The 13,260-nt window shown below is 37.9% G+C and overlaps 1 protein-coding gene across 1 annotated transcript in view; it reads right to left on the minus strand.

Moving 5' to 3' along the window:
* Positions 1 to 13,260, minus strand: part of EFNA5 (ephrin A5) — a 212,818-nt gene that overhangs the window by 8,474 nt on the left and 191,084 nt on the right. Inside the window, exons 3-4 of the mRNA XM_086770409.1 lie at positions 1,259 to 1,324; positions 781 to 861 (exon numbers count right to left, since the gene is read on the minus strand). Coding sequence (XP_086626535.1) covers positions 781 to 861; positions 1,259 to 1,324 — 147 coding nt within the window. The remainder of the gene's footprint in view (positions 1 to 780; positions 862 to 1,258; positions 1,325 to 13,260) is intronic.

The raw sequence follows: 13,260 nt of genomic DNA on the forward strand, positions 1-13,260 counted from the left end.
AACCTGAGCCATACAAACAATACACATGCACTTTCCACACAGAGACACATCAGCTTGATTGGTGGTGGAGGTTAATGCAACTTTGCCCTGGGCAGATGATGAGCATTATCACAGCAAGCATTATTCTTATTCTTAAGGCAGTGTTTTGAAAAAAAAGACAGAAAAGCCCCTCAAAATGTAAGTTTGCCTCAGTAAAAACAGGATAGGAATTTATATATATCAGAACGTGTTTGTATGCATATGTAAAAACAATACTTCACCTAACCAAAGATACATACAAATGTAAGCAATTTTAAAGGACTAATTTCTTACTTAAACACTAACTCTGTCCGTTGCATGCCTGTGTCATGCACCAGCACTAAACGAGCAGTGGGTCTGTTTTTCTGAAAGCCTTTTGAAACTACATAAAAAATGAACTGTGCCCATTGACTTTATTTCTAAAACTTCGGGCCCAGTTAGTAAATAGAGTGTTTTGCCAGCATGCTGGGTGTTTGGCTTGGATGGGCCAGTGACTTCAGGATACTGGTGAAAATTTTACACTGGCACACACCATATTTGTTAAACCACGTCACCCAAAAACCAAATAAAGCAACATTTTTCCTCCCCTGCATTAAACAAGGATACAGGAAATACACCGTAAGAGATATTAGCACTGCTAGAAATGTGCAAAAGCAGAGCAGTTGTACCATGCAAAGCATGCAGAGAAAAGAGGAAAAAAAAGTACTGAAGCACCACAGGGATACATGCATTTGTTAAGAAAGATTCTCTAAGCATACTAACCTGCTGGTTCTAATGAATTTTCTACTTTGTCGTTAACATCGAAAACACGATCATGAACACCTATAGTTTTCATACAGCTGTCTATAACAAAAATAGAGATAACAGCCAAATATGTTAGTGAGATACCCTTAAACTCCCCACTTTCCTTCTTTTCTCTCTCTTTTTTCTCTCTATTTACTACATATAATTAAGAATAATCATATTTTAAAGTCTGTGGCACTTGTCCAAATGCCAGTATAGTCTTCTATTTGTACAACAGTTTAAGAAACAACAAGTTAGCAACTGCCATATAACTAAAACAAAGCTTTATGAAAAATGATAAGAAAATATGATGAAAATCATAACACAAATGCTGCTGTACAGAACAGATACACAATATTTAACAGTAAAAAAAAAAATATTTACTGCTGTTTACTAGACCACACAGTAAAGCATGCGCTACAAAGCCACCCTCAAAAGCTTAATCTGAACAACTTACTTGCTGGTCGCACAAAGACCTTAAGCTTTAGACAGGATCTCCTTCCATTATCTGGGATCGCAGAAGCTGCAAATGGAGAAAAAGGAAAGACAAATGGAAGAGTGAGAGAGTGAAAATGCAAATAATCTTTTGTGCTAATACAAAATATGCTTTATCTTCCCTTCATCTGAAGGGCTGGACACATTTCAGCCTCTGCATGTAAGGACTTCAAGTGCACAAAGTAGCTTCATTATGCAAAAGCAGGGAAAGAATCACAGATTTTATTCTAATCCCTTTTTTGATTATTTTACAAGGAAGAAGTGAAGCACATGGTATTTTCAGTGTTTCATTATCTCCTTTCACCTTTCCACACCTTTTTCTCAAGAGGTTGTTTAATATGGTTTCTGCTGGAGGTGTCTACTCTGAAAAATTACACTTCAGAATAATTAAGATCACTTAGACAAAAGCTAGTCTTGAAACTCTAGGCCATAGGCTTCAGCAACCCAAAAAGGGATGAAAAAACAAAATTACACTGAAGGTGACAATGCTAAAAGTAGAATTGAGTGTCTACTGGCACAAAAGCAGAAATACACACCATTAAATTCTACATTAAAATCAGCCTCCATATGCTCCAATACATCTGCTTTTGTTGAGAAAACACTTACCTTGCTTCAGTTAAAACATGATTCCCCATGTTACATAACTAACAAACCAAAACCAGCTTATTCCTTCTTTCTGCCCTCCCTCACCATTTCCCATTCAAAGTATTTCATTTTAAGAGTAGTTACTGTACTAAGAGAAAAAGAATAAGTGGAAACAACATGACTAGCAGTAATGCAAAAGATCATACATACACATAATACTAGTGTCAGCACCTACTTCTTTCCCAGGAAAAGTGCTCCTGTCAAAACGTCCTTTCTAGAACCATACTTGCCTCAAAACAGATGATCACAGAGAAATACACCTGCCTGTCACCAGAGGCTGGAGTCCCTAGTGTACTGTCTGTCAGTCTGAATATGTTGGTAAATTTCATCAATGTCTGCAATTTTGAAATTTTACAATGGCCTGCAGTTCAATATGCACACTGCACACAAGCGACGACTTCGGCATGCAAATTTTCACTTGTGAGACATCATTTGTAAACATACTTTTTTGCCCTTGCAAAAACCCTCAGGAGCTACAGCTGAAAAATATTGCTTGCAGAACTGCAAAGTAATTTTTATTTCATTGCCTAGTCTCTGCTATAATTCAAAAAGTTATGTACTAGGGTAGAACAAGTTGCCTTTTGTGGAAAATAGCAACTATTGGAAGCTGTCTTGATTTTAAAAAGATGATTGGGCTGCCAAGATGCTAGTTTGTTCTTTTTATCACTGTTTCATTCATTTGTATTAATTCTGTCCCTGTTTGTGACAAATAACTATAGTGATTTATACACAGATATATGAATGCACACTCTTTATCTTCATGCTAAGCTCACACTTGAAGGGCTCCTCAGCTAACTTGAAATTAATTCCCCTAGTCTTTCATGATGAGCTTCCAAGGCAAGTGTCAGCTTTTTCCTAGAACTTACCAAGAAGAACTAGCAAACTCAGTATGAACACAAAAAAAAAGGAGCAAAGTAAGAGTCCAATACAGCTAACGGTGTGGTTCTGCACCTGTTGGGAAGTGCTTGAGAAATTTTTTCCCTCTTTTAATCAAAAGACAAAAGTGTGTAGAAACGATGCTCACTGCTTCACAACGAAAAGCAGTTAAGAAGTGTTAACATCTGGCTTTGCTGTAGGCTCTTACTAAATCAAAGTCAGAAAAACTCCCCCTACTGACATTTACAGTAACTGGTGTGTTATTTAGGGCACAATATTTGCACTCTGTTGTTATACTCAGGAAATTGTGTCCTTTCTGTGGCCCTCACAGAATATATGCAACTGGCTAAATGCTTTGCTCAGACTAAACAGACAGTTGTAGAAGTTGTAGATTTCTCAAAAGATAAGAGTCTTACAGTCATTACCACATTACTAGCATAAAGGTGGAAACAAGATTTCCAACATTAGCCAAAATAGAGTTCATTTTATCAGTAATGGATTTTTTCTTGCTCAGAAGTGGTTTCTGAAGTGCATCATGACACATATTTATTTAAAGACAAGTTTTAGCTTTGATGCTTACATGCTGTTGTTTATGTCCATAAAATAAGCATGCTTGGGCTCACTGCTGTTTATTAAAATACCCTGTTAGTCCGTGACTAACTAGGATACCACTGACTACCTAGCATAGCTAGAAGGTAATAATATTTTACCTGCAAAAACCAGAAAATTAATGCTTTGTAGGTATAAAGTTTATATGTTTACATAATATTTGCACACAGTTCAGAGCAAACAACAGCTAGAGATTGGCCATGTTCTCTGGAATAAAAATATTAAAATCCGTTCCCTGCTTAAATCTTTTTCCACTAGTCCTCACATAGGTTTGCATATAGACTATATCATGAACTGCAGTCCTATTACAACCATAGCAGTTGCATTTAACTCATCATCCCAGAAACTGACGCAGTTTTAGTGATAAGTATGAATAAGTGTTTTTTCTTTTCCAGGGAAATTATGTACTGTCAATGTTTGCAATAAACCCAGAAATATTCCGCTTTAATCAGTGTTCTACTCCTTCAGAAGGAATAATAATGAATTTTAAAAAAAAACAAATGGCATATTGTTCTGCTCTCACATCTGCCTCAGCAACCAAGAACAAGGTAATAACAACCTCTTTGGCCTTCCTGAGAAATTGAGAACTGTTCGCCAAGCTGGATTACTTAAATCCATTTTTTTTTCCTTCCTTTCTTCTTCTCCCTCTCTCTCCCTTCTCCTTTTCATCTTAAAAGAAAAAACACAGACCAGTTGCAGTATTTGCCTTAAGACCAGATATATCACCCACAGGGAAGAGTGAGGTTGGCTCGTGTCATATATCCTCCTCTCACACACATTGCAGTAAGTCTGTCAGTATTGTTTTGTTCTCTTCTCTGTCCTCTTTATTTTGCAGTATTTTCACTAGTGTGCTATGAAAATCCTGCCTGTTGGATTAAGATGTCCAGGATATGATGGCAACAGCTGGGATATTTTTTTCCCCTTTCATTCAGCAACAAGCTCACGATGTTTTTTTCTCTGAATGTTAGGCACACCACACTTGCTCTCTACTATGGAAAGCCAAGAGTTCTCATTAAATCTGTCTGGTGTTTTTTTTTGTAAGTTAATGCCTCGAAGCTTGAACTCGGGTTGAAGTCTGAAGTCCTATTCTTCTACATGAAAGTAGCTTCAATGGCAAACTGTTGCTGAAGGGGGCAAAACTCCATCCAAATTTGGGTGACTCATGAACCAGTATTTTGAATAATAGCTACAAAGAAACACCAAGTGACCAAAGTCACACAGTAGAAAGGATAAACGGCACATATTAAGATTTACTCAGTATAAATGCTAAATATGTTTTTTCTGAAGCAGAAGTAATGCTGCAGCTAGGACCTAACAAAAGTTGAGGCTTACAGGAAAAAATCTGGGATCAGTTTGAACGAAAGATCTCCTATCAAACTGATTGCAACTGCAAAAATGTGAGTCTTGACTTCCGGACATAAGGGTTGGAAAAAGCAAAGCGTTAGCAGAAGAAAGTTCAGTTTTAAGGTGTTCTGCTTTCCAGGAAAGGTGGGTTTCCAATGCAGCAGTCTGCCAAACTCCCTTGCAAGTAGAGCAACATTGCTGAACTCTGGAGAGAAGAAAGTGATCTGCTCTTTGTCAGGTGGGATCTATATAGAGGTTTAGTATTGCTGTTGTTGCTACATTCCACTGCAATTAGCTATAGTATAAGAAAAGATGTCCTTCGTAGGTGGCACAAAGAGAAATTTCATTCTCCTTTCTGCACAAAACCAGGTTAGCCCCCAAGGCTTTTGAATAAGGCTTTTCTATTTGCCCATTTTAAAGGTGATATTAGCTATAAAATAGAGGCCAGTTCTGAGAGCAGGAAGCCTCTGATGATAAAGGAACCTGTGCCAAGCAACACTTTCCATTTCAAAAGACAAAATTCCCGAGGAAAACAAAAAGCAATTGAAAACTTGCTGCACCACAAAAAGAAAACGTTGAAAAAGAGATCTGTTGTAAAGAGCAAAAGAGGTTATATCCTCCTTTTTTTTTTTCCATGAATGATATTAGAATAGAAAACGTCTGACTGGTGTAGTTTGTGACAAGAAGAATCACTACGAAAAACAGAAGAGGAACTCTGCAGTGTTGATAGTTCCTATACTCCTGTGATACTTCATTCCTCCCCTGCCCTGCTTCACCTTTACAGCAACTTCATGACAACCTCCTGGGTCTCTCTATTAAAGAACATGTTTTAGACTTCATGGTTACACAAAGAACTTGGGGTTAGAAGGAAGTGCACACTGAAATTCCTCTGAAATTATAGATATAAGAAAACACCTCAATGATTACAAAAATAAATTATTTAGTCTCTTCATTTTTTTTTAATAGGAAAATTCCATGACTCAGAAGAATTCAAGTCATAATTTCTGTATTCTTGAGAATTTCCATTTCCATTAGTTGAACGATAAAAAAAAAAAACCCATACAATGAACTACTGCACATAGGACTAGATCCAAGATGGATCCAAAAATGGCCAATAAAGACAAATTAGATGAGAAAATTTCTCTTCTCTGAACCACTTCAGGCTACCATTTTTATACCCTGTAAGGAAAGGAAAGACAGCGAACAAAATTATTCTCTCCTCATCTAGAGCCAAACCATAAATATTTCAGTATTTGCTAGCTATATTTAAATATGGAGGGAAAAAAAAAAAACAACCAAAACCAGCTCCCTTCATCCCACTCCTAAGCAGTTCTCTGCTAGGAAGCACATGGTACATTATTAATATATTAGACATAAATAACAGGTTAGATCCTTCCTCAGCCTGATAAGGCTTAGCAGAGTCATTCAATGACTGCAGGAAGCCACAGATAGAAAACAAAAAGTAACATAAATAGAAAACAGTGTGGGGTTTTTTCTCCAACAGTTTTGCAGTTAAACTTACCGTGTTAAATCCCAAAAACTCCTTAAAGGAGTCATCAAGATATGGGCCAATCAACCTAGAAAGTAAGCTAATTACAAAGTGAATGTACAAAATGAAAAGATATTAAAATTTCAAAAGTAACTTGGTTATCAGGACCTGCTAGTCATGTGACAAAACCTGTATTTAAGTATTTTCTTTCCTGAGACAGGCAGCAGTTTGGCTGGCAATTATCTGAGGCTGTTTCTAACCTAAGAGCAAGTTATCAGGATGCTGCATATAAAAATTGTCTCAACCATCCTGTTCACTGATACTCACGTGTAATCAGTGATTTCCTCTGCTTGTTTCCTCACTCACTCTTAGCTTTCTAATTACAGCATTGCACCTTTTCCTAAAAGGCAAATCCTGATTAAAAAAAAAAAAAAATCAAATCCTCATTTAGCACTACAAATACATTTAATATTCAAGGCACAATCCACTATGGGCCCTATTAGCAAAACTGCAACTGCTCAGTTTACAAATAGTGCTCCATTTATCTAAGTCAGTCAGACAGCACCTTTGTTTTAAAATGGGTGGAATCTGATAAAGGAGCATCCTTTCCTTACGCAGAAAGGAACAACCCCTACAGTGCCTCCTCACAGTCTTAATATAACATGCCACAGATATTTTGCTGCTGATAATGCTCTTACTATTTTGTATTTCAAGTTTCTACTACAAGTTTACTTGGAGTATTCTCTGAAGGATTACAAAGCAGTGTTCATGAAACACGGTGGACACAAGTCTGTGTTCATTACAGTTTTGAAAACAAAATGTTTTCTTCTGCTCTCTGCTAAGATGTCCAGCAAACAAGGTCTCCTTGTAGAGATGACTTCAGAAATCTCACCAAGATCTCACGTCCATTCATTGCAGATATACTAATACAAGCACCCTCTACGTGTTACACAAATTCTGGCAGTCATAAGTGCTTCCCAACCACCGGCACTGAATAGAAGTACTGGTTCAGACTGGGAAGCCAATAGAGAATTAATTTTGAACTTCTCCCCCCGACACTAAATAGAGATGCCACGTGCTTATAGCTGAAGTAAACCCCTAACATCTACTGCCCAGTCAAAAGAGTTGCATTTGTAACTTCTGTAATCACCTGGAGAAACGCCACGAAGAGAGAACCTGCAACAACCCCATACACAGGACTCTGTGTGTTGTAAATCAGAAACTGATGTTTACGCAGTACTTCCACTCTCTTAGTCCTGTAAGTTGCAGACATTCTCTTCAGGAGAAAATATTTACAGCTGTGATTTGCCTCTAGCTCTTTCAGGCACAATACCACTCCCATTAGTCAAATCCAATATCCAAGTAACCTTACACAACCTGCAAATCATAATTCCACCAACCTGAAGTGTTTTAGCATCCAATATCCTGTGTCAGCTACACAGCTTTAGAAAGTTTTATTTTTAAGAACAGTCATCTACTTCTTTCTTTGTAAAGAAATGCGTATGTGTGAGAGCATTAAAAATGCAGTTTTCTATTATGTTTGCCACAGGCAATATTTCTCAATTTGTGCAAGTCAAAAGAAAAAAATAGCCTATTAGTTGTTAGAAGAGCTGAGCCTTTCCCCTGTAGGTTTCCATGTGATTTACCATACAACACAAATGTATGCAAATTAGCCAGGTAAATGCAGAATTAGTTATTAATATTCTTCTCACAATTTAGATTGAAAAAAGTTACAAATTTGCATAAACGGTACAACTGAAAAAGTCAGCTAGACTTTAATGAATCAATAAAACATCCCTTTGTGTGCATACATGAAGCAAGGTCCATACCTAAAGACAACGAAGGGGTCTTCGAAATTAATAACAAAAAAAAAACTGCCTGAAAGGTTTTACTGATCATTTTCTCCTTGTAAGTGTTAAAATAAAAAATTAAAACCAGATAAATACTGTTCCTATGGAAATCCCAGCTTTACTTGACTTTAATTTTAAAAAGAGTTTTTTGCATGTCTGCTTTCTCATTCCAACATATCAGCAAAAGTTTTGTTCTAGCAGCATAAACACGACTCCATTCTAAGAAAATTAAAATACTGAATGTCCATTACCTACAATCACATAATATTTCTGTATGCATATACATACATGCCTACACACAGACACAGACTTATATTCCGCACTTCATGCAGAATACAAATCACAAAGTGCACAGCACTGGAGAAAAAGACTTGATAAAAGCTGTGTGCACAACAACTAGCAGATTGTGAAATACTACTTTTATTTCCTAATGTCTCACACCTAATTTGCACTGCCTTTGTACTGTGTAAAAACACTGGATTATTAGGGACCATCTCACAAGCAACTGTATTTCCCAGAATCCCTAAAAATAGCGTAGTAAATGGAAATTACTTGCCAGACAAACCCTATTTCAGGGAGATTTCTTGGAAGAAAGTAATACATAGTTACTATTTCTGAATTAGCGCTTAATGCTGAATTAACTGTCCCGTTGCAACTTCTTGGCCAGGAAGAATATATTTTTTCTTGCAGTTTCTAATCCATTGCAGCTTATATATCTGGTTGAAGGCTGCATGTATTGAAATTAGGTTTCATATCAAAGTCATACAAAACAAAATCAAATCCTGTATGGTAAGAAATGTAAACCATAGACTTCCAGTTTAATTAAGCCATTTGCTTCATATTTCCTCTATTAGGGGACTTAGCATGGTCTAGCCCTGTATCTCTCTCAGGAAGGCTCCTTATCTGCTCTAGAGGGTGATTTAATGACAGGGCTTCTCTGTTGCTGGCCTGGCTGGTGTACTGGAGTCAGACTTTTTTTAGTGCTGAACATCAAAGCATCCCAAAGCCCAGTCCTTCACAGCACTGGGCACTTCCAGAGGTGAGCAGCAGAGGCAGACAGCACCACTTTGGATCTAGTCCAAACCTTTGTTATAGTCATACTGTTATCATCTGTCCTCCCAAGCTGCCGAGTCCACTTGAGTTCAGGAAAACACAAAATCACCTCAGCACAGGGCAGCCTATATCCTTCACACCTTCAGGAGAAAAACAAAGCAGACATTTCAGCTGCAGAAAAACCCAATCCTGCCTAGCTGTTCCTCTGAACGAAGCCCTGAACCAACAGGAGAACCAAGCCGAGCTGTTCTTTGCAAAGACTTTTTTTTCTTCTTCTTCACAAAAGCCAGAGCAGCTATGTTTGTTTATGAACCAGGGCAAAGCTATCATCTAACTGCAGCCTGAGCTTCCCAGAGAATCTGTCTTGCCTCTGTAGTATTTCTTCTCATTAAAAAACAAACAAAGCTCAGCAGAAATAAATGAAAGGCATATTCTACTTTGAATGGACTTTTAGTTGCATGTAAGCTTCTGTGAAATATAAGGAGGTACAGATGAAGAACAGATCATATAGTTGCTCACACATTAAATATTTGCAGGTCTTTCTCTCGTATAAGAAGGTTTCTCGTTCATAAATGCAAACTGTATTACATACCACAAAATAAGGACTAACATTTCTGCACTAGCACAATATAAATGACTGATGTCATACTTTTATATTGCAACAAACTAACACTTATTAACTGGAATGAAATAAAACCCTCAGATCTCATTACTATTTTCAGTGGCATTAACAAAACCAAATACAGTTATTGTACAACATTAAGACTGTATTAGAGTAAATTGCTAATAAAACAAGTTAATACTATCAAATAGAGCACTTAGAGAAAAATATATCCTCCTCATACTTTTCATAAGCACTTTTGTACTTTGATTTTCCCTTGGTATCACTAGAAATAAAATGTTTTTCTTCAAGCAGGCTATCCATTTTGCTAATTTCCATCTCTAAGAACTAGACATAAGTAAATCCTTTGAAGACACATTATAGTCTTGTTAGTAATGACCTTCTCTTTTTGATCTCTAAAGCAACATGTTCACCCACATGGAATCTGTGCATATTGTATCATGTTACTAAACCTCATATACTTTAATGGACTTCATATTATCCATGTCTAGCTTTACCACTGCTGACACTATAATTAAAGCAGAGAAAAGCATTCCATTCTACTCCATTTTCATGGGCTTGCCACTATCTTTAAAATATTTAGAAAAAAAATACTTCTAGCTTCCCATGCTAAGCTTGTAAATTCTGTCAGTTTATGAAAATATAGAAGTAATTATAAATGTTGTATTGTGCTAGGAGTGTGACACATACATAGACATGAAAAGTTACTTCCACTGACTCACCTAAGCAAAGCAACAAAATATCTTGTTTATGTCTTGTGAAGGAGGGAGAGGATGTAAAAGGAGGAAGAGACCTTCAAGAAGCTGCCTCAGGATCAGAGGAAATTTAGAAAAAGGCACAGATGGTGGGTTGTAATTTGTTGTTATTTAAAACAAAGGCAAACAGTGAGAAAAATGCAAGTTTGAATGTATTTGAGCGCACATGCATGCCCAAAAGTTTGCAAATGCACTGCTTACAGAGAATACCATTGCTCAGAAGAGTTCTGAAGGGCTTTTTCTCTTGGCAAAGTTCTAACAGCACCTTGGCACAGCCTTTGCAAAAAAAAAGTCTTTATGCACAGTCAGTTCTTACACAGATAAATGCAAATTTGAGCAGGACGGAAAACAGATATGAAATAGAAAAGGTAAAGTTTGTAAAATACATGGTAATCTACTGTAACTCAAGCTCTGATTCTGACAACTAAAGATTGTGAGGGTAGAGACCTTTTGTCTCATTAAACCTACAATGATGGGGTCCCAGGCCATGACCGAGTAGAGTACAAACACAGTAAGAGATGCCAGCACTATATTAATAATAGTACATCTTTATCAGGTGTTCAAGTCCTGTAGAGGGACTACTGAACCTTCAATCACACCACCAAACAAGCCAGAAATTTTTCTCCAGCTCTCAGAAGGCTTTCCTTAACCCTTCAATTTGCTACCTTTACCATGAAAAATGCTGAAACATATCAAGTTCTAGTTTTCTCTTTAACGAAAATTTGGCCACTGTATTGGGTGACAGCAGTTTTATTTAAACTTTTAGATCCCTGCTTCTTTCTGTCACTTGTCTAGCCTGTGTTCTGTGTCACAGGTTGTACTCCTTTGAAATTTGTATTTGAAAAAAGTCAACCTATGTGAGAATAGCTGCAGCCTCATCAAGGAGAACTGCTGCCTTGTCAGGAATTTGACATGCCTCACCTATGCCAGGGAAGGACTGTAGACTGTCATAACTATGACTGTGGGAAAGTCTAAAACACCCATGGGATAGCTAACCTTTCATTTTACTCTGCCACAAATTATTTCCTTCTGTGCCTTTTTTTTTTTTTTTAGATTAACGTATACCACAGGATGTTTAGCCCTATTTCCAGTGATCATTCCCAGATGAACTCAAAACTAGACATGTATGTGTACACTCTTCCATAACTGAGACTCAAAAGCCCTGGTGGTTTGGAAACCATTTCTCAAAAGCAATGAACACCACATCAGACTGTTGAAACACACAGGTACCTCTCAAGCTTTTATCTTCCTGAATGTTGTAATGTTTGTTCTCTCAGAACTGAAGCACTTCTCTACCATTCTTCCAGAAAAGTCCCTGTTTCACACTAACAATCTTCCCAAGCAGATCGGGAAATTCTCATCTCTGTTTCCCACCTGCTACTTCCTGATCCAAGCAAGCACCTCCCCACCGCAAGCTTGCTCCTCTGTTCTTTACATGTTAACCGGTTAAGAAACTCGACTAACCAAGTTGCAAGCAGCTTCTAATAGTGCTTCCCATGCGTATCTAAGATCATACATATGGAAAACAACATGGGGTAACAAAAAACCACTTACTTGAAACCTCCTTGCTGATGCATATTTCACTTCAAAAGAAATGGACAAAAACTCTGCCAAATTAACTTCTCTCAACCACATAGTATCTATCACTGCTCGATTTAAGTGCCTCTAACCTAATATGGTATCTCCACCTAATGTGGGTGGAGACCTCAAGCCTGGTCATACTAGAGCAACCCTGCCAGTGAAGTGCACAATCTCTATCCCATATTCTGTAATCATGAAGATGCAGTTACATTTGTATCTCAGCTCCTGGCTAATCCATATCAATGAACATCTGCAGTAGACCCAGTTCTGGTAGTTGTGCAGAGCTGCATGACAGCGTGCATCAGATGCCTCTTTCTCCTCACATTTAAAGGTGGGTTCAGTGTACGGAGTTTCTTCAAAGAAGGCTGGATACACTCTCATTTACCTCCGTTAGGAAAAGAGTCACTTGAAATGCATATATTTTCCCCTTGAGTTACTGCAGTAAAACATGCAGCACTCAAAAATTAACCCCTGACTGAACAAACAGAAAACCCTAGTCTGAAACCAAATCTCTCACTTTGGGATGGGGGCAAGCATGAGATATGCAAATACGTGTGTACTGTTTGTTCTGGAGTCTTAAATGTAGTGGATGCTCTACAACACATCTATCAATTACACTGTATGGCCTTGCTGGCTGGAAGGTCAAAAAAGCCCTGAGTATGCCCACCTGCATGCTGCAGCTAAGGCAGGCTGTGCATACCTGCTGCTTGCCCACCCTGCTCTCTCAGCTGCCTCAGGCACCAGCTGTCGTGGAGCATGGAGACCTGCGGGGTCCAGCATGCCGTAGCAGGACCTCCAGCCAGGATAAAAGTAAACCTGGGTCTGTCTCATGGCCTCTTTCAGAGACTGCACAGCCAGAACCAATGACACAGAAGCATCCTTCTCGTTCTGTGTTCCTGGTTAATTTTTAAGGTATCCGTGAACTTTCAGTTCACCTTTTAGGGGATCACTGAATAATTTGTTCTTTAGCCAAATAAAAGTGCTTGTGGTACACTCCTGCATTTTTCTGTTCTCACCCTGTGAAATATCCTGCAGAGACAAGAATATTTTTTTTTCTTGGATTAAGATGGATTTTTTTTTTTGTTTTTTGAAAGCCCATGAGGTGTGTAATCAAAGCTGGCACTAGAGCATCCCAATTAC

Source organism: Chlamydotis macqueenii, chromosome Z (assembly GCF_036417535.1).
Source record: "Chlamydotis macqueenii isolate bChlMac1 chromosome Z, bChlMac1.mat, whole genome shotgun sequence".
Classification (NCBI taxonomy): Eukaryota; Metazoa; Chordata; class Aves; order Otidiformes; family Otididae; genus Chlamydotis; species Chlamydotis macqueenii.